Consider the following 22,676-nt stretch of genomic DNA (forward strand, 5'->3'; position numbering starts at 1 on the left):
TCTATGTGGTCTTTGAATGTTTAATAGAACTATCTTGTGAACTATGTAGGTTTGGTGCTTCCTTCTCTATTTCTTCAATGGAAATTGGTCCGTTTAACTTTCTATTTCAATGAAGGCTTTTTAAAATAATTTTAAATACTAATTCTGTTCCATGGTTTTGTATCTTTTGTATGTTCTTTTCAGGGGCTCCAATTATATCTAATTGGATCATCTTTACATGCATTTCATTTCAAACACTTTCTTTTTTTTATTTTAATTTACCTTTTAATCTCATTTGTTATTCTCTGGCTCTTCTGTTTTTCTTCAATGCTCTTAACTTTTGTTTGAATATTTTATTCCTTAGGGAATTCTTAAATTACTCTTCATTTCCTATATAATTTAGACCATTTCTCCTCTGTTTTTTCCTAAATGTAATCAATCCTTGTCTTTAGTCTTTTTCATTATGTGTCCATTTCATGTTCTTGGTTTTAAATTTCTCTTTCAAAGTGGTAGGCTTTTCAAATCCCCAAATGCTTACTTGAGAACATTTCATTCCTTTCCAGTTAGCAAGTGAAATGTTCATCAGCTGAATTAATTTGATTCTCATTTCCTGCTATATTTTTATGGTAGTTATTTATAAATGAAAACTGTTTGTGCCTCTGTCCTTCTGTGTACGGGACTAGGGTTGGGAGCAGTTTGAGAGAAACTCAGGTCAAGAATCCACTCTTCTCTCAGAGGATTGAAATGTGGCTGATTTACTGGATGGTTCCTTTTTTTGGAATCAGGGCGCTAGGGCTGGGACTCTTTGTCCTTTGCTTTCTTTCTCTTGCCTTGTAGGATTACCAACGTGCTCTTTAAAACTTCTCTCCCACATGCGGCTCCAGAGGGTGCCTCTCCATTTTAAACTTCTTGTCTCCTGAAGTGTTATCTTTCCAAAATTGTCTCTTGACACCTGTTTGAAATTTTACATTTCTTCCCTGTTTTCAGTTTCCTAATCTACTAGATCTCTTTTGTTGTTGTTGTTGTTTTCAGTATTTTCACTCTTATAGTGAATTTCCCCTTATGGGGATAGTTTTAGATCCCTTCAGGTCCTGTCCGCTGCTAGTTCTTCCTTCTCTCTTCTCCGCAGTTTTCCAGAGATTGTTCTTGTAACCCACGGGGGGGTTTACAGCAAGATGGAGAGAACTCAGCGGGATCTTGGTTTTGTTTTCATAAATGCAGGTATTTTGAAGTTTAGACAGCATTTATCTTCTTGTTATGCTAAAAGCATGAGTTTTAGTTCTTGCTGTTATTTTTGTTTGGGGTGCGGAGGACATTTGGGGAGAGTACAACTTATACCATCACCATTACATCAACTGTCCAGCAAATTAAAATGTTTACTAATGCTGTGTCACCACACACGACATTTCTAATGACTGTCAGCTGTGAGTGCCCTAGTTTCCCACCCTTGTCCTACCTATGTCAACACAGGTTTACTAGTTCTTGTGGGTGTACACTGTTATACCTGAAATGATACAGGAAAAATGAGTGCCAGAATCACAGAAGACTTACACGTATTGGGAGGTCCGTCCAGAAAGATGGAACCCCACCACCATACACCCCAGTAGATAACTAGCTAAAGGTGAAAAATGTGAGACGAAAAGGGAAAGCAGGAGGTTGGGGAGCAGTTACATGGTGCAGAGGTATCCAGTAAGACGCTTTTGCTGAAGGCTCTTGTAAGAAGATGGACAGGGGTTCATGGTTCTTTCTAGTCTTCACTACTCTGCCTCTCATGCCTCAGTTTCTCTGTATTATGTTTCTTGCCTCTTAATTTGTTTATATTTCTGGTATCTTTTTAAAACATAACAATGAATTTTTTTTAATCTTTATTGTTAAAAATATTACATATGTTCCCCCAGCTGACCTCTTCTGGCCCACGCCAGCCACCTGCCCCAGGCCTCCACCACTCTATTGTCTGAGTCATGGGTTAGGTATATACACACACATGTTCTTTAGTAGATGTCTTCCCGCCCTCCTCCACCTTTCCTCTGAGATTTGACAGTCTGTTCCATGCTTCTAGGTCTCTGGATCTATTTTGTTCACCAGTTTATTCTGTTCAGTGGATTCCACATGTGAGTGTGATCATGTGATAATTGACTTTCTCTGACTGGCTTTTTTTGGCTTAGAAATTTCACTCTATAAATTTAAGAGCTAGTGGTCTCCAAGGAGATAGTCAGCGGGAAGGGGGGGAGGCATATGAAGAGGTGTAAGGGCAAGAAGGCAACTTCTCATAAACGCAGACTCTAGGTCCACCGACTCCTGATAACAGTCTCTGTTCCCCTTAGGTCAAATAATCAAGAGTAAGAATCATTCTGCTGCAAATGGCATGAATGCCTATTTATTGGGAGCTAGGCTACATTAGGAAACTTGCCTGTCCAGCTTTCTAAGAGAAATTTCTAGGTTTGTTAGACATTTCAGGGCTGTTTTGAAAAGTGGGTGCTAGCTAAAGATTGCAAATATGTTTGACCCCATGTGAACTATACTAACTAAAAGTATGACAACACATTTAAGAAAGGAGTGTGTGGGGGGGAGGGGGGGAGTATGTGAAAGCATAGAGATGATTACATTAAACGATGCTTTGTTGAGATAGACATTGCAAATTAGCTCCACTGACACCCTTCTCTTGTCATGATGTTTTGTTTTTTTATTTTAAAGTTTAGGCACTCGTTATGAGTAGGAAGAGTTTACTCCAAGTGGAACAAAATTAACTAATAAAAGCAAAGAGAAACTTGATTCATTTTTGAGAAAAGTTACAGAAAAATGCTCCCTCTGTATTAATGGCTGAGTAAAGCTCATATAGGTTCTACGTCCATATTTTCCTAGAAAAACTTGACTTGCACTTTCTGACCCAGAAGTTGCATCACTGCACCCACTAGAACCAGGTCCTGCTACCTGCTACATGAAAATCTTTCCTAGAAATGTAGGAAAGGTTAAGACACAAGCCCTGGCCTCACAAAACTGCAAGTAAAGGGCCATGTCCTAGTGTGGGAAAATGCAAAGAAAGTAGGACTAATGAAATGCTTCAACATAACATAAGGAAGTGTACTGCCATTCTAAATAAAACATCAGGGAATCAAATGCTTTTTGAAACAGACAAAGCCCTCTTGAATATGAAAAAGAAAAATCACAACTATTCCTGGGAATCAAGAGATAAAAAAAAAAAATCCCATGAGTTGGCTAAGAGAGTGTGGCTCTGAGGAGTCTGTGGCAGAGAGAGCAGAACTGGGGAGCTGGACTCTAGCCATGGCTCTAGCAAGTACTTGCTAGGGAAGCCCGAAGATCCGTCCACCGCTATGCACCACTCTCTTCTAAGGCTCTTACTATTCTACGCATTAGGACATTCATATCCATTGCCTATGGTGGACATGTTCTTTTCTCTTCTGATCTGATGTTCCTAAAAATCTAAGGAAACATAATTCATATTCTAAGGGACTTGACATCTGTGGAAACAGGATAAAAAATTCCTTCTCTGGAAGAAGAAAAAAAAAAAAAATGAAATCAGAGATGAGTTTCCCTTTAAGGGGAAAATAGGCTTTACCCAAAGGAAAGACATACGGCAATTACACAGGCCTATCGGGTAAGTCATTTGAAAAAGAACAGTTCCTCATGTGGTGTTCAGCAATTAGAAGCACAAATGCATTTTCTCCAACAGGCCTATGGGAAGCGCAGCGCAGACAACCACCTTGATGCCTTCCCAATGGCACCCGAGCGTGTGTGCTCTGTCAAAGCGGTGGCTTTGGTCCGCTCATTCCTTGTGGCAGGCAGACTCTCAGATGGTCCTCAAGGAGCCCAAGCCCGGTCTCCAAGATAATGCCATCATGGAATCCTCCCCCCCTGAGTACGGAGTGGCCTAAGATCAATAACTGCAACAAAAGTCATGGATGTTGCTTCCAAGGTTAGGCCACAGAAGACTGAGATTTTCTTCTTGCTAACAGACTATTCATCTCAGTGCTGCTGTGTACAACACAATGAGGTGAATAAATTCAATTTTCTACAATAAACATGCTAACAAATGCAATTTTCTAAAATAAACACATCATAAATAAATACAATTTCTGAAAACAAACATGTTAAACAAGTTTTTTTTATAGCCTCGGGGTTGACTTACTATATTTCCCAGGAGATAGCAATAAGCTTTCTATAGTTAGAGATGAAGTGTTAGTGGAGACCTTTTTATCCCTCTCACCAAAGAGACTGACCAGGACAATGCTTAGAATAAGTGTAGCTCACATAGTCCATTCAGCTGACCTGGCTAGTGCTCTTTATTCTTCCCGCCTTTATGCCTCCTAATTTGAAAATGTGCTTAAAGCTTCTCATTCATATTCTCAGAAGCATTTGAGTCGACCGCTTCCCTTCCTCTAAAGGTGTTTCTGAAATATGGTAGCAACCAAATTTGGGTAAAAACTGCTGTTTGAATTTTAACCCTGCCATTCTGGCTCCTGTACCTGTTTAAACATAGGGTAGTTACCTCAGCTTCCAGGTGGAGACCTGGAGGCTAAGGCAATTTTCCTGTGCCTGGGACCAGAAATACAGAAGATTCCAACTGACTCAGTAGCTTCAGGGGTAGAAACTGTAGATAATCTTTAGAGATTAACCGCTGAGCTCTGCTTCTGTATTATTGGCTATCTCAAGATAGGGTCACATTTAAAGGTTTGGACCTTTAAAAAGACTGCCTACACCTGGAACAGTGAGGTCCTGTGGACTCCATCTGCATGTGGTGCTCTTGTGGCCATCCTGGCCAGTTTATCAATAAATCCTTGCCTGCTTTTTTTGATCAATCATCAGCCTCGGTGGTCTTATTTTGAACCCAGGGTTCGACTCCACAACAGTTTCATTAAATACACTTGTGAGTTGGTGCCCATGATTCCAACTCGGTTGTTTACTTATTAACCAAAAGGAAATAATTTTTAAAATTTCTCCTTAATCTATAGACAAATGCAACTTTGGATCTGTGGCTACAAGTCCAGCTGTACCCTGGGTGAAAGACTGTAACTAAACCCTAGGTGGGCGCCATGGAAAGTGAGGAGTACAGGTTTTGAGGACTATATATATCTGAAACAAAAGGAACCCTTAAAATAACCTGGAAATTTCTGGTATTTCTACCCTCCAGGTTATTGTGAGGCTAGAGATAATGTGTCTAGTACCCACAATAAGAGAGTAGTTTAGCTAACAATAATAATAATAATAATAATAATAATAATAATAATAATAAATCAGAGAGTGATCCAGGATACCCAATGATCTCTCAGACCTGAAAGAAAGACCCTCCTACTCAAGAATCTAAAGTCATTGCTCTGAGGCATGGATTTGTCTATTAAAATGCTAATGGTCTGGGTAGACCTTTTATCAGAAACTCCTCAGGTAGAAAGCCCAGGCTGGAAAGAAAGGGAATCCTGGGGGGGGAGGGGGGGAAAGCCCCAGGCACAGGGATTTTGAGGGAGGAAATCCCTGGGAAGATGGGATCATGATGCTGGAATGCACTCACTCCTCCTTAATTCGCTTCTAACCACCAGGGAAAGGCTCCTATCTGTGACCCCAGGAGAGGGAGGGAGCAGTGAAGAGGGATTTTCATCATCAGGGAGGTTCTAGTCTGGTACCTGGTTGTAAACCACTGGGGGGAGGAGGAAGGGGGTCTTAGACTGGTTGTAAGCCTCATTTTCCCAAATACCCAGTGGCCAGTCCCAACACAAAGCACAAATATGATGTCAAGGACAAGTCCCTTTCTTGCTCAGTAACCTCTTGGTTTCAGTATTCATTCTTTTCTTTTTATCCTATATTATTTCAGTACTAATTCTTAAAATGAGGCACTACGGGATGCTATCCACAATCCACTCCCCAGATCCACATACCTTGCTTCTCTTTCCATTGGCACTGACTGAAAGTATTAATCAGAGGATTTCATGTCTTTGAACTGATTTATCCGTCGGCTGAATTCAGACCCCGTCTTAGTACCACTACTGAAAATGGGAGGAGAAAGGGATCTTAAGAGGGTCTTTATTTGACCATGAAAACAAGTCCTTTCATCTGTTCTCCCTTCTGGTGTCTTTAGACCCAGATACACAGCAGCCTCCTTGGGCGGTTGTCCATTTGTCATCCATTGGATGTACCACCACAGCCTGGCGGAAGAAGGGAATGCTTTCCCCCCATTGGCGTGCCCATGATGCCGGGACACAAAGCAGGGCCAGCGGAGAGTCTCGGGGAAGGGGCATCAAGCACATTTCTTGGAAAGCTGTAACAAAACCATGTGAACGTTGCTCTTGGTAAAATAACAATAAAAGAAAGGAGTTACTTGGCAGGATTCTGCTGACTATTTCACGAGCTATAACCACTCTTCCGTGCAACCATCATACTGTATCTACACAGCTGCTGGGATGAGATGGCTGCAAGGAGAGTTGTGACGGTGAATGGAAGCAGCGGCCTACTGTTCGGGAGAGGGACCCACTGTGCCCAAGATCTATGCAGTGACTTGCAGATGGTTGAGATGGAGAAGTGTGAGAGTGTCCGAGTGTGTGGTGATTGGGAGGGGAGAGGTCAGGGGACAGGATTCTGCGTCTTCCCTTCCTCCCGTGTCCATGTAAAAGGAGTTCTGCCAGCGTGCACGAAGGCGGGTCTTCACGGCCACAATAACGGGGGCACAAGAGTGGGGGTTGCTGGCATTTACTGGGAAAGGTCCAAGGTGCTAACCGTTCTGCAGTGTCTCTCACAATGAAGAACGTCTCAGTGCATACCCTATTCCGGCTGCAATGAGGAATGCGGTGCCCCTGGAAGAGGGCTAGCCTGTCCCCACACCCAGGGTTCTCTGGATGGATGCTTTGGGGAGAAGGACAGGACCCGGTCCAGGCCAGCCACCTCACCTCTTGCTTCCTGTCTACCGAGGAGGTGTTTTCTGGGCTGTTCTGCCCACGTGGCAGGTCTGCATGTGTTTTTCCCTTTTGGGGTTGGGGACAGGTTCAGCTCAGGAGGGGACAATCAGGAAGTTTATTGGGGTGCCCATCCAAACTCATGCTCTCTGAACAGCTTTCTCAGGGATGGTGGTGAAGAGGGCTGTTCTTACAGGCCACCCCCCTAACACAAGAGTGAAAGAGGGAGAGAGGAAGAGAGAGAGTGAATGAATGAGAATCACATCCCACATGACCTGGTGGGTCTTTCTGGCAATGTTACCAGAAAGCATTGTCCTCCACTTCTTGGACGCTCTTCCCACAAGGCGGGGAAGTTCACACACTCCCCCCGCCCCCGGAGCCCGGGCAGCAAGTGACCAACAGGACATGACCCAGGTGATGTCAGCTGATTTCCAGGTCACAAAGAAGAACGCAGCTTCCGCTTTATCTGCCAGGAAACTCCCACGTGGAGCCATGAGTCTCCACGGAAGAAGTCTATGGTGTGAGGAAGCCAGGCAGGAGGGAGCCACGCACGGACAGGCTGCATGCAGGCTCCCCACGGAGAGTCCCGGTCTCTCAGCCCTCTCCGTGGTGTTAGCTGAGGCTCCCCCAGGACACAACACCCGCAAGAAGTGTGCGTGTCCACAGGAAGTGATTTATTTCAAGGAATGGACCCACACAATTACGGAAACTTAGCAAGTTCAAAATCTGCAGGGTAGGCTGGCTGGGTGAAGGCCCAGGGAGAAGCCAGCACTGCCGGCGGAATCCTTTCTTGCTCAGGGAAGGCCAGTCTTGGTTCTATCAGCGCCTTCAACTAACTGGATTAGGCCCCCCCACATTCCCGAGGGTAACCCGCTTTACTCAAAGTCACCAATGTAAACCATCTCACCCAAAAACACCCTCGCAGAAACATCCAGAACAAGGTTTGAATACATATCTGGGCCCACGGCCCACCCAATTAACACAAAAATGAGCTGTCACACCTGCCCAGATACCAGCTCCGGAGAACGAAGCCTTCCTTCTTGGCTCTTCCCGGCCAGGCTGGCCACCAGCTGGGGCCAAAGAGAACCCTCCGCTGGTGTCATAAGGAGCAAACAGTCACCTAGCCAAGCCCTGCCTGTTCCTGAACTGAAGACCTTACCGGCAGGCCCTTCCCACCTATAGCCTCTCGGAGCCCAGCCGACATCCACTCCCTCCCTGCATCCTTACTAATCCCCTGGGTTAGGATTCTCCCTCCTATGAGCCACGTCTTTATTTTCTGAATTCCGATGCTTTGACATCTGGGGCCTAGCTGCCCCTGGAAAGACTGCCCCTCCCAGGTCAGCCAATTCCTAGAGAGAGAAATGGCGCACCTGCAAGCACCCTTTTCACATGCCAACCAATCAGAGCTCACCCTCAACCACTAACTTGGCTGGCCTCTCATTCTCAAGGACCACTGTCCCCTTGGGCAGGTACCAAACAACGAGGGATGGCCTCTACACCCCAGAACCCCCTGAAATCACTCACACTAGCCACGCTAACCCTGCCCCACCCCTCCCTTCCCACAGGACCACAGGGAAGGTTCCCGCCCACAGCTCCACATCCTCCCTCTGCCTCTGGACCTTCCACGGTGTGCCGCGTGCCCTCCCCTTGGGAATGGTGACAAACTAACTTTCCCATGGCAGTCACCTGCTGATCTGATGACCATACTGTACCCCACATTTTCAACTAACAGTATTTTAAAACACCAATCAACAAAGTCAGTGTCTCCATCATTTGGGCACGACTGGGATTCTGCACTCTTAGTGCTCACGGCATTTTAAGTCTTATTTTAGCAAGATTTAACAATTCTTGATTTAGACCCCCTGATTCACTCAAGAAATATTTATCGATGCCTTGAGTATACGAGGTGCTATGGGAAGTTCTGGGATCAGGCAGGCTCCTGGTAGGATAAGGACTCAAGAAACAATTAAGATGAGAAGGAAGGAAGGACTGTCTTCCCAGAGTTCACAAGCTGCAGCGCATTACTTGCTGGATGACCTGGTGTGTCCCATTCACAAAATAACTGTCAGCGTCGGAGGACTTGAAAAGAGGATAAACTGACTTGTCTTTTTGTTCCATTCTTTCCACGAGTTATTAAGATTGGGAATCTGAAAGATTATTCCACTTTTTCAAGATTTAACGTAAGTCTTGTTTGGAATATCTTCACAGAAATACAGCCTAACTATCCCTCAGAACAGCTGGAGGAAACTGGATTTGGGGGGACAGAACATAAATATACTATTAATAATACCGAACACTCACTGGGTTCTTAATTTATACCTATTTGCATTATTTTATTTAATAACTTAATATGTATTATCACCCTTATTTTACTGAGGAAAAGCACCAACGCTTAAGTAATTTGATAGATGCAGCACAGCGAATGAAAAGTAGCATCGGGACTTGGACCCAGGCAGTGTCACTCCAGAGTACACTTGTTTATCAACTCACCCTAGATGTGAGCTAAGAAACTGCTAATTCCACTAAAGAAGTTGGACCAGTCTTCATCCCAAGAGATAGCTTATCCATCCAAAATGTTGCTACTAAACATGTGATATCTGTGTAGACCAGAATCTTCCTGCTAATGGTTTCTTAGAATCTGTTTTTCAGCGGGCTCTGCCTGGCCCCCATCCACAGGGGTCCATTTGGTCATAAGATAAAACGTGCTGCTAAAAACAAAAACAAACTCCAGAACAGTCTCTCTCCATAAACTCGCCATAGAAGACTAGCAAGCATCAACAACTGTGATCAGACAGAGAGCACATTTTAGGACTCAAGTTGTTAGAGTTCTCTGCTTCCTGGTATAACTCTTTCTCCCAAGAAATTTAGTTAAAATCTGGTGACCATGAGTGCCCGCCTTCGCTTGAATTATTCTTTCCATTTCCATTAGTTTGGCTTAATCCATACCGCCCAGGTCATCTCTAGACCAGATTTACTGCATTGAAGGAAAGCTTATTCCTCTCTGTAAGATAATTACATCCTCACAGGCCAGGCATTGGGTAACACACTGGGGAGTCTACATCCTTAGTTACCTTTAACCTAGCACATTTCTCAACGCACACATGTAGGAAACCAATCCGTAGGACGCCGAGCAGTGTATAAATCTCAAAATCCGCTCTTTTGTTTCTCTCCAAGCCTGGCTTCAGATTAAATAAAATTACCATAATAGGCGAACTGAACTCTTTTCTGGCAGCTCGCGTTTCAGAATTCCCAGGAGAAACACTGAAAGCTACTCCTTTTCCTTCTCGCATCTAAGAGGAATCAATGAGTTGCTGAGTAAGGCTTTTGATCTCTCGCCAAGCCTCCCAGCTTCCCAAGACATTAGTCAAATGGTATTTAATACTTCTCTCTTAAATACCAAAACCAGCCCATCCCAAAGGAGCCTGAAGTTCGGAGACCCATTCCCAGGCTCTCTTTCCTCTCACCAGCACTTATGGAGGGCCTACTGCGCGCCAGAGGCTGTTCTAAGGCCTTGGAGATAGAGCAGCGAATCGGTATTCTCCTTGTCCCCAGGAGCCTCCCATGGCTCTGGCCAGTTATTTGAAACCCCCACCGGAGCCACACCGCAGTGCAGAGCACTTTGAACTTGACTTGAAACCTTATGTTAGGGTGGGAAGATGGATCTGCACTTCCTACTACAGGATGACAGGCTGGGGGAGGAGGCGTGTGCCCCTCACGTGTGTGTGTATACATATACATATACATATACATATACATATACATATACATATACATATATATGTATATGTATACACACACACACATACACACACATACACAGAGTGAGTGCGTATGTAAGCGCGTTTTCTGGGGGCCAGGTTCCACCCATTTCCTTGAGTTCTCACCAAGGTCTGAGATTCCCACTGAAGTTGGAAGCACACCCTCCACAGGCCCACGAATGAAGGGACCCAGGGGATGGCACTTGCATGAGTTCGATGGAGGTCACTTTGGAACCAAACATGAATGCCTGGTACCCGCCACACGGGCTGGGACAGCCGCTCAGACAGGTGCCCGCCCGCCCGCCCTCCCCGCAGGTCCCAGTCCAGCAGGATGGCAGTGAGGGGACCGGGTCCAGAGGCACAGAGAGCAGGAGGGGAGGGATGTGCTGGGGGGAGGGATGTGCTGGGGGTGGGAGCGGGGTGGAGAGATTAATGCGCGGAGTGGAGGAGGCGGTAAGGAAAAAAAGGGAGGGAGAAGACCTACGTGATATTTTCAACAATAAAGAATTTAAATTTTTTTAAAAAAACATTTTTTTAAAGGAGGTTCCCCGCGAGGACCACTGCGGCCTTCCTTCTCAGGACTCACCGCTGACAGCTCCCACGTAGGCCAAAAAGCCTCATCCTCGGGGCCTCTCCGTCCCCCAACTTCCCTGAGAGCAACGCACACCCCGCGGGGCGCCCTGGGCCTTCTCAGGGGGCGGGGGCCTCCCCCGGAGCCCCCGGGGGCGCACCTGCGCAGGCCCGGCCGCGCGCCCGGCCCCCCGCCCGCCGCCCCAACGCGCCCACAGGCCCCGCGAGCGGCCCGGCGGGCGGGGCGCCCAGTACTTCACCGTCCGTCACCGTGGCGTCCGCCTCCTCGCCGGCCGCGTGCACCTCCAGCCGCAGGGCCTTGGGGTTGGGGGTGGTGAGCGGCCCGGGCGCGAAGAGCTGCTCCTCCGTCACGAAGCGCAGCTGCACGCGGTAGTGCAGGCGCGCGGGGACCCGGCCCGGAGCCGCGGCCTTGGCCATGGCGCGCGCCTCGCCCGCCCGCCCGCAGCCCCGGCGGCGGCGGCGCTCCGTCCTCCGGCCCGGGCGCCGGGCGCAGCTGCCGGGGAAGGGGAGGGGCTTGGCGGGGCCCGCACCTCCCGGCGGGGCAGGCGGGCGGCGGGCGGGCGGCTCGGACACCTGCGGCCTCCGCCCCCGCCGTCCCCGGGGCGCGGGAGCGCGCGGCGGGCGCACGCGGGCGCAGCGGCTCTGCGGGGCGCGCGGCCGGGGCGCCCAGGTTTGGAGAGCGCGGGGCACCTGGAGGCGGCGGCGGGGGTTCGGAAGCAGAAGGGTGACACCTGCTGTTCGCCGGGGCCGCTCCGAGGGCCTGGGCCTTAGTTTGGGAACCGGCTTCGGCCTGGCTCCGGGTGGGCCCTCTCTCCCCCCTGGAGGTTTGGGGGCTGTTGGCGCCCACTTGGGAGCAGAGGTCCCAAGCGCAGAGTTCTTGCCTTGTTGGCAGGGTCCAGGCAGCAGCAGGGGGGGACGGGATGGAAGGGTGGGAGGAGCCCAAAAATTCGTGCTACTTGCTGGGCACCAAGGACATGACCAATAAATAACCCCTTCCTTCCACCCGCACTTCACTTGGTGGCGGATGGTGAGCGTTTCCCTAGACGCGGGGAGGAGGGCCAGGTACTCTCTTCTCCAAGTTGACCTCTGACTCCAGCAGTTACTGCCTGGGCAGCTGGCTCCAGCATCCAAGGCTGCAAATCCCGGGAACCAAACCCCATGGTGTTGGTTGTCTGTGCAGAGACCCTGCTGCGGGGCGTTAAGAAAAAGACACAGTCCTCTGACAAGAGCCCCAAAGGTCAAGGATGCATGTGCCATAGGGGGGCTTTCCTTCAAATTCTGGACCAACTTCTGCAGGTCCCGGGTCTGTGACCTCCTGGAAGGATGGATGGCCCAGGAGACTGCACAGTAAGGCACCGGGATCCCATGAAGACACTGTTTGTAACCAAGCAGGCTGGCTTCACAAGAATGGGCCTCCCGCCAAAACAGGTTTGGCTCAGTGAATTGAGCGTCAGCCTGCAGACTGGGGGGGGTCCCAGGTTCGATTCCGGTCAAGGGCATGTACCTGGTTGCAGGCATATCCCCGGTGAACGGTGCGCAGGAGGCAGCTGATTGATGATTCTCTCTCATTGGTGTTTCTAACTCTCTATCCTTCTCTCTTCCTCTCTGTAAAAAAATCAATATATTAAAAAAAAAAAAAGAAAAGAAAAAAGAAAAAAAAGAATGGGTCACTACAGGCCCTGGGCTGTGACTTCCATTTCCAAGGGGGATGCTGAACCCAGCCAGGCCTTAAGCAACCTTGATCTCCACCCTCCTACCCACCTCTGAGATGTTCTAGTTCCTAACATGGCCTTTCTGGCTACTCCCCTTTCTTCCTCCTAGGCTTTCTCACCTCTCCTTCTTATCATCAGAGTATCCTGCTCTTCTCTCTTCTCTCTCCTCTCTTCCTGCAGCCTCTTGGCTTTGACGTGTGCCCTGGAAGCCTCGGAAAAGCAGGGGTTCTTTAAAGAGTGGGAGCTGTGAGGCGGGTTCTGGTGTGAGCGCCCCAGAACTGCATCCTGCCCCCCTCTCACTCGGAGCAGCATGGTCCTTTGGAACTGCCTGGCTTACCGTGACAGGCCTACCCAGCATGTGAAGTGGGTCAGAGAGATGAGGCCTTCCCAAGCCCCCATCATCGGATGAGGGACGAGCAGATGACCAGAGGGAGGAGGCTGCTGGGATAACAAAGCAGGGCATCAGCATGACATCTACCTCAGAAAGCTTACTCTGAGCCCGGCTCTGTTCTGAGCATATTACACACATTTGCTCATTCACTCCCCGGTCCCTGTGAGAGAGACACTGTTATTCCTCCCATTATTTTTGTAATTCTCACCCGAGAATATGTTTTTATTGATTTGAGAGAAAGGGAGAAGAAGAGGGATAAACACTGCGCACATGCCCCAACAGGGAATTGTTGTGGGGTCGAACCCTGGGTTCAAAATAAGAACACCGGAGGTTGATGATTGATTTTAAAAAGCAGGCAAGGATTTATTGAAAAACTGGCCAGGATGGCCGCAAGAGCACCACACGCAGATGGCCACACTCACGGCCGCACCATTCCAGGTGTAGGCAGTCCTTTTAAAGGTCCAAATCACAAGAATTTTCCTTTGTTCTAAATTCTAAAGGCTGGGGTCAGCTCGCAGGGTCACTCCCAGTCTCATCCTGCTGGACATGGAATGTGGCCCTATCTTGCAATAGCTGATAATACAGTAGCAGAGCTCAGTGGTTAGTCTCTAAAGGTTATCTACAGTTTCTGAAGCTGCAGAGTCAGTGGGAATCAATCTCCTGTAGCTCTGGCCCCAGGCACGGGAAAATTGCCTTAGCCTTCAGGTCTCCACCTATGTTTAAGCAGGTGCAGAAGCCAGAATAACAGGGTTAAAATTCAAACAGCAGTTTTTACCCAAGTATGGTTGCTACTATATTTCAGGAATTTAACCTACAACCTACAAATGGACCTGACCGGGTATCAAACTGAAACTTTTGGTACACAAGATGATGCTCCAACCGATTGAGCCAACCGGCCAGGGCAGTTCTCACCGTCACTTTCACTGAGGAGGAAACCGAGGCACAAAGGTTAACTTTCCCCAAGTCCTCTCAATAGACAAAAGTCAGCCCACAAATAGTTAGCCTTACAACCCCTTCTCAAAGTTAGAAGCTGGAAGACTAAATCCTTATTATTCCAAATGAATGTAGCCCAAGACCTTTGAGTCCCCAGCACTGCGAGCACAGAAATACTTAAAAGGTTCCCACCTCCTTTCCTCTCATCCTCCCCGACTCACCCAGAAGGTTGGGAATTGCTTAGACTTTCCCTCAACCAGTTCACCCTCCAGGCGTGTTTTTACACTTGAGGAGTCTCTGTCCTGGTGCAAGCAGGAGTAGCACAAGTCCCATGAGTCCACTTTCTTCTGTATTGAAATAAGGTAGATTCAATCATATCATCTATTTGAACCACTGAATTTGACTTTATATCTTTTTTTTAAAAAAATACATTTTTATTTATTTCAGAGAGGAAGGGAGAGGGGGAGAGAGAGAGAGAAACATCAATGAGAGAGAATCATTCATTGGCTGCCTCCTGCATGCCCCCCACTGGGAATCTAACCCACAACCCAGGCATGAGCCCTGAGTGGGAATCAAACCGTGACCTTCTGGTTCATACTTGATGCTCAGCCACTGAGCCATGCCAGCCCAGTGGCTTTATACAATAGTTTTGATTTATCCCAAGCTTCTGTTTCCTAACAGCCACCACTCTCTTCCACCTCTTCATTTCTGTCATCAGCACTTCCTCCCCAGGGCCACCAACCTTTCTACCACCAGTTCTGGAGTTCCTGAGCAGGATGGAACATTGATGGAGAGCACTGGGCAGGCCTATCTGCCGAGTTCCTGCCTCCCCTCTGCCGGCCAGGGAGGGAGGGCTGTGCTTTCGTGTTTGCAGAGACTGAATGGACGTCAGAGGATCAAACTAGGGAAACCAGGCAAGCCATGCCCCAGGTTCCTACGCTGGAACCCTCTGGAAAGAATAAGTCACTGGATGCATACATTCCCAGCTGAGGTTGAAGACGATGCTTGGCCTTCTTGTTTCAACTCTTATATTTACAGGTTTTTTTCTAACAAGACATGAAAGGGAGCCCCATAGGGTTGGGAGTGCAGGGAAGGAGCAAGGCAAGCTGAGGAGACTAGGAAGAGGCGTGGGAGGAGGCAGATGTGGGGCCCAGGATCAGTCCCCGTCTTTATTACCTGGGTAACCCAGGTAAACTACTCAGATTTTGAATTTATAGGAGCTTTGCATGCATAGGAGCTTTTACAGTAGACCCACAATGACCTTGCAAGCTTATTGTGAAAAGGAAACGACAGTTTAGCAAGCACTGAATGTATAATGGCTGTCATTCTTGTCATTATTCATTGTAGAAAATATGGAAAAGTATAAAGACAAAAGCTTAAATCAATCATATTTCCTTACCTGAAGGCAACCATTAGGGTTCTTTTAGAAGCTATTTCTAATATTTTTTCCTTTTGCCAGCTAATCCTAGTATCCAGTCAGCTTTTTTTTATTATTATTATTAAAAGAGAGTACTCATAGGTATGAGAGACGTAATATAGAATTGACTGCCTTTTCCCCTGATAAGAGAAAAAAGGCTTCTTACTTACAAAGGCCTGTGAGTTTCTGCTTTCACTTGGTTTTGTTGTTGTTTTCCTGTCATTCATTTATGGCTTAGGATTTATTGTTCTCATGCCCACAGGCACATGGGCATGTTTTGTAAACCACCAAACAAATAAACAGCAGCTCTATTTCCAGATCCATTTGTGTGAAGGAGAAAGCAAACATAGAAGGAGATTGGGGGCAACTGAGAAAGGGTTGGAGGGCAGAAGGGGCATTTTGAAAAACGGGTGTGATAATTATTAATCTGCCAATCCACCTTTACATCCGGGATCAGGCCCCTTGTGCTAGTCCGTTACAAGGATATGACTTTGCCGACCACCTGCCTGGAGTTTATCCCAGAGAGAGGATGTGTTCCCATGAGATCGATGCACGATTTTCCACGAGGTTCTTATCTTGACTTGACCTCGAAGCAGAATTACAGGACTTACAGGACAGATGTAGCAAGCTTACTGACTGGCCCACCTCTGATTCTCTGAGCAGCTCACCATAGACCAGGATGCACTTGATTATCAGAGTTATTAGAGAACATACTAGAAAGAGTAGAATGGATGATACAAAAAATATGCGTCAGCATATATTTTACTAACGTGACCCATACTTTTTTGTAACTTCTTCAAAAGTGAAAGTTGCGTTGCCAGTCAATGCTTCCTGCCAGTTCTAACATCCTATTTATGTAGAGCAGTGTATACTTCACTCTAGAGCTCTAAGTTATTACCTGGGTAACTTAACTCTAGAGCACTAAGTTAAATATACAATTTTACCTATATGTTTCCAAAAATTCTAGTTTAGCACTTCTTAGTTGGGATTCGGGAATCTGTAGTTTAACAACTCCACCAGGTGATCCTCATCATGAGAGAAGTTTGGGAAACACTGATGTAGAGCAATAGCTGACACGGATCCATTGGCCTAGGTGCATTCTCATTTGTAAGAATCACATGGTTGCAGATTTACCTTGAGGCGAGTTTTAACACTTGCCCACAGGTTAAAGGGCAGCACAGGTCAAACGTTATCACGCATAAGAATCACCTGAAGAGATGGTTAAAAGGCAGATTGCTGTGCCCGCCCCTAGCGAGTCTGACGTACCAGACCTAGTGTGTGCCCAAGAGCCTTTGTCTCTAATTCTTTTTCTAACCATGCTGCTCGTTTGCCTCCTGTGGGCCTCCCTTAGAGCAGCTCTCTCCTAACCTTGGGAGGCGTTGCATCTGCAGCGAGAAGGTGCAGCAGCCAGTCCGGAGCTGATGAACTGAATATGCATAATGGAGGACAGCCGTGTCATTCAACCACAGCTGTATAGTATTTGCCATTGGTGGGTTTTGCTACAGACATATTGAACTACTTCCACATCGTTTCGAAGCTATAATAATAGCCTGCTTCTCTTTACAGGGATATGTTGACACGAAATTTTCAGAATGGACCAATAAAGGACAGTAGGAAGATTTCAAAGAGCTCATATACCAACCAATCAGCACTTCCCTTGCATTTGTCTTTAATTGCTACAGGAGCACCCTAGGGGTGGAACAGGGAGCACCGGAACCTCTTCTGCATTCTCAGGTCCTTAACTGCCAAGTGAGGATGGCAGCTTCTGATCAAAGAGTGGGTATGGGGAGAAAATGAGTAACGCATATGAGAGTAACAACACTCCAGCACCGACCAGGGGAAAGGTCCTTGGCTCCCACTCTCTTAGGGCGCCTCGTTCTTTTCCTTCCGAGCACTCATCATAGCATAGATTGTAACCATATATGTAGTGTGCGTGTCATGTGATTGAATACACATTTACCTCCCCCACACTACTGTGAACCCCATGAGCATCAGTTTTGCTCACTGTCAAATCCATAACACTTAATCCAGTTCTTGGCTCATAGCAGGCAATCGATTAATTTTTATTGACTGAATGACAATATTTGGGCCAGGGTAACAACTCAGTGTCCATTTAAAAATGGATAGATGCACAATACTGGGTGCAATTAAAGTGAGACATTTAGAGAAGGGAGGCGTTCCTAAAAATTAAGAATCTGAATCTGACACTAGGACAGTCTGTCAAACTAGCCCCGCATTGCAGGGCACTGCTGAAGATCCCAGGTGCTACTGCAAAGCTGAGACTGACAAGTCCAGTGTGAGTCAGGTAGCAAAATTAGACCATTTCCGATGGTCTTAGGCGACCCTGCTAGCGGTTCTCACTGGTTGAGAACTGCTGCTGTAGAGCCTAAGACCATCGGAAAACACAGATATTTACATTACGATTCATTAACAGGAGCAAAATTACAGTAAAGAAGTAGCAATGAAAGTAATTTTATGGTTGGGGATCACCACAACATGAGGAACTGTATTAAAGGGCTGCAGTATTAGAAAGGTTGAGAACCACTGAGCTAGAGGAAAGAAAAGGCAGAGCCCCTGACCTCCCAGGTCCTCCTTTTTTTTGTTTTGTTTTGTTTTGTTTTGTTTTGTTTTGTTTTGTTTAAGCATTTGGTATGTCTCCGATTTCTTCTACTATGTTGCTTGTTCTTTCTGACTTCTCCTTCCCAATGGAAAATTTAAATCAGTGATAAGCAAAGAATATTTGAGTTTATAAGCACAATGCAGATTTCCAGCTCAATAGTTCCTCACAGGCCTGCCAAATTTGTCAAATTCATACTGGTGGGTGGGGTGAAGGGGGGAGGAGAAGTTGCTCAATTAGATTGCCAAGAACACTCACACACACAGAGCACATAGATGTTTACCTTTCAAGGATCGAAATTAATTTTTGGTCTGAAGGCATTATTAGTATGACAGCTCTACTGCACAAGTTGAAAATGAAAACTGCATAATCAGTCAAAGATGCTGTATCATTAAGCTCTCCAACCAGCGTTCACTGGAAGGAGAAACAAGCAGCTCAGTTCTTGAGGCAGACACTGCACAAGGAGACAACACATACGAACTAATTTCAGAAAATAAATCTTAAAACAACTGTTACAAAACAAAAATGCCAAGTGGGCCACTTTAGACAGCTTTCCTAAGCTTTGAAATCAGAATCTGCAGTCCTTGTGCTCTTTGTCAGATACAGCATTTGTTTCAAAAGCTTTCAACATAAATTCAAACCTTCTGTAGGTTCTGCATTCCTCTTTCATCCTCCACTAATTCTTATACGTGGGAAATGAGGTTGCTATTTTAAAATTAATTCCTAGTGCCCTGCTGGTGCAGCTGGTCAGGTGAGAGTCTTCTCATGCATCGAGAAGCCACCAGTTCCACTCCCAGCCAGGACTCATGTCCCTGCTGTGGGCTGGATCCCTAGGAGGGGGTGTGCAGGAGGCAGCTTATCAATGTTTCTCTCCCTCTCTCTCTCTCCCTTCCTCTCGTTCTTAAATTAATAAAAACATATTTAAAAAAATAAAAAAGGATTTTTACTAAGTACCTGCTGAAGAGGTAATATTTTGGGGTATTTATGTATATAGTTTTCAGTTTATTATGATGCAAAGAGACAGAGTTCCAGGTGAGCAGACCTGTATTTCCATCTCCCCATCAGAGCTGGCACCCTCTGTACATCTCTCGGTGCTTTAAGTGACCCCCACTTATGAGAGGGGGGGTAATAATAAAGCTCACACACTGGAATGCCAGGATTACCTTCTTCGATTTCCTTTATTTGGGCTACTTTAGAATTGGTTTCCAGCTGAAACCAGTTTGGCTCAGTGGACAGAGCATCAGTCTGAGGACTGAAAGGTCCCAGGTTCGATTCCGGTCAAGGGCATGTAGAAGGCATATCCCCAGCAGGGGTGTTCAAGAGGCAGCTGATTGATGATTCTCTCTCGTCGATGTTTCTAACTCTCTATCCCTCTCTCTTACTCTCTGTAAAAAAAATCAATAAAAAAAATTGATTTCCATTCCCCAAACAGGCCCGGCTCTCTAGCATCAAGTGTGTCAGGAGGAATAATACAGGTCAATGTGCTTAGTAATACTAAGATCCACACAGAGAATTTCGTTAACGTTATTTGACAGACCTTCCCAGATAAGAAAGGGACATGGCTGCTGGCCTTGGTAGAAACGGCCCCAGGGGTCACTTGTGAGCTGAGCCTCTGCAGGTGGACTAAGCCCACGCCTCCCTGGGCCCCTGAGTGGGCGACGCTCAGTACTTTGCATCGACCTTCCGTGGTACCTGCCAATTATCCTCCCCGGTACCTGCGGAGAAGGCCTGCACTCCACAACAGCTGCAGTCTGTGCTCTGTAAAAATAGCAACCACTTTAACCTGTGTGGGCCCGCACACAAGCGGGGGCAGAGAACTGCCTCAGCCTTCGTTCACTGAAAGTTTTCTCCTCCTCGGCACCCTTAGAACACTCTGCGTTCCTTGAAACAGTGAGTTGTTTTTCTGAATATTAGAAATCAATGAATCAACTGGAACATTTGCTGGTTAACCCACTGTACACAAAAGTGAATGACAACTGCTTCTCTCCTCTCTTTATGCATAGCACTATCACGGAAATAATTGGCCTTGAGGATAATTTCCAAAAATCATTTAGTCTACAGACTATACACACCACACACAAAAAAGGAAATACATTTTCTCTTATACAGAGAAGATTATTTACTTGGAAAAATATGAAATAGAAATCTAAGGAAAATTTTCTTTTTACTTTGTGGAGTCACAAAAGATTTAAAAATTGTATTGATTAAAAGACAAAGAAGCATCCTCCTCATTGATGATGGTTAAATACACTGAGAACTCTCACTGCAGGATAGTATTATCAAATTTCAAATTACCCACCTCTTATTCCTCAGCAATTCCACTTCTAGAAATGGACCACAAATGGACTCGAGTCGGAGCTTCTGAAGGGACCAGGTTTTAAGGTTAAAATCAAAGCAAACGTTACAAACCTATCCCCAACCCCCTTCACTTCACCTCTAAGCACAGTATGCCCAACAGAGTTGTAATATAATCTATGTGTAAGCAATGTGCAAATGTGTAGACACACACATGCAAAATATAATTTTACAGCATTTCTAGCAACAAAGTATGATGAGACCATCACTCAGCACCTGGAATAAGAAGGCCAAGCTGGAGTTACTGATGCTAGAGCAAAGGGGAGTTCTGCTCAGGCACATTGCCTCTGTACAGAGTACACTGCTGTGCTTGTGTGTGTGTATGTGTGTGTGTGTGTGTGTTTAAGATTTTTAAATTGATTTTTAGAGAGAGGGGCAGAGAGAAAAACATCAATGTGAGAGGGCAATATCAATCTAAGGGCAACATCCATTGGCACATCTCTCATGCCCCCTGCTGGGGACCCACTGCCACCCTGGCCTGTGCCCTGACCAGATACATCCAGTGCACCTGACCCAAGATGCACCAGCATGAGCTGCTTTGTTTTTTAAAACATAAAATTGAGAAGTGGCAGCTTTTCAGAGGTGTAAGTGAGCTGACATTGTCTATAGAAGTCTGGTTACTTGGGTGACACTGGTGGTTGGTTGGAATTTAAGGCATATTCATCGGAATGTGTTCCATCTCTGGCTCGTTTTTGGAAGGGTGAGATTGACATTGATTGGCTGGTAAAACCCACACACACACACACACACACATTTAAGTTATTGATCCATTGGATTATAAGGAATTCTGGTGGCTCCTTGTTATTATGGCTACAGAACAATTCATCATTTCAGAAATTTATGGGTTGTTTTTCATTCACACTCAGTGAGCTTACTTAAATGTGTTGATGCAACTCATGTCACAATCACACAAGTGCAGGAGATGTGTAGACAAGGAAATTCACTGCAAAAGAAAGCAAAGAACTTAACAAACAAGGTGCTGAAATAATTTGGAGCCTTCAGATTATGGGATACAATGCAACTTTTTTTGGTTGTTGTTTGTTTGTTTTTTAAGGAAGGAAGCTAGATGTACTGATACGAAACAATTTCCATGAGGTGATGGTGAGTGAGGAAACAAGTTCTTTATCCCATTTGCTTCGTTGAATGTTTTCTCAAAATCTGGCAAACCTGGGTGAATACTCTGCTTAGAGATCCTCAGGAGGCAGAATTGTCCGGCCCTGTGTCAGACGCTTGCTTTCCCAACCCAGCCTCCGCTCTCTCCGCGGGTCTCAGCCACCCACCCTATGGAATGTTTCTGCTGTTTACATTTTTCACAGACCGGAAGCCTGTTTTCCCACACTCCCTGCATAGTCAGTGCAGAGTTGACATATTCACATGTATGTCTCTCAGCTGCCTCCTAAATCAGTGCCTCCAGGGTCCCTGAAGTACTTCCAGCAATCTTCTCTCAAGTCTTTCCTGCCTCTTGCATGCATTCGAGAGGCTCAGAACTAAACACAGCCAGCAGTGTGGTCTCTAGAGAACTCCACAGCAATTACTACTACAGTGAGAAGAGAACTCATTAATGCAAAATGAAGTGGAGGAGGAACAAAGTCCTGTCAGAATGACTGAAATTTCTAGGGCTGCTCAGCTGGCACTGGGTGAGGGGTGGCAGGAGGAGTGAGAAGGGGATACAAACCAGCAGCAGCACACAGGATGAACATGGTCAGATGGCTGAAGGTGTTATGAGAACAAAATACCCACACACGGTATGTTTGTTCTCTTAGGTGCAGTAGGGGGAATTGAGTAGGTGGGTTTATTCATTTTTACTTAACTTTCAACAATGACACTGGTGCTCCTTGGGCACTGTGAAAGATAGAAACTACATACAAATAAGAGGAAGCAAATACAAATTATAATTAACATTGTGATGCAGATCCTCCAGATTTTTTCTCTATACATAGATGTTTCAAGTTGTTTTTTAATCGCATTGGAATTCAATAATATATTATGAATATTAAATTTACTTCATAATGTTGTTCTTAACT

The 22,676-nt window shown here is 46.1% G+C and overlaps 1 protein-coding gene across 2 annotated transcripts in view; it reads right to left on the bottom strand.

Annotated features, from left to right (window-relative positions):
* The window catches only part of LOC118716536 (histone-arginine methyltransferase CARM1-like), a 223,018-nt gene extending 211,283 nt beyond the window's left edge, over positions 1-11,735 (bottom strand). The window contains exon 1 of one of the 2 annotated variants that reach the window (XM_036433930.2): positions 11,467-11,734. In XM_036433930.2, coding sequence (XP_036289823.1) covers positions 11,467-11,644 — 178 coding nt within the window. In that variant the 5' untranslated portion in view covers positions 11,645-11,734. Of the gene's footprint in view, positions 1-11,466 lie in introns of both variants that reach the window. The other variant, XM_036433931.2, reaches the window with a different exon arrangement.
* Positions 11,736-22,676: the final 10,941 nt, after the last annotated feature.

Source organism: Pipistrellus kuhlii, unplaced genomic scaffold, assembly GCF_014108245.1.
Source record: "Pipistrellus kuhlii isolate mPipKuh1 unplaced genomic scaffold, mPipKuh1.p scaffold_m20_p_12, whole genome shotgun sequence".
Classification (NCBI taxonomy): Eukaryota; Metazoa; Chordata; class Mammalia; order Chiroptera; family Vespertilionidae; genus Pipistrellus; species Pipistrellus kuhlii.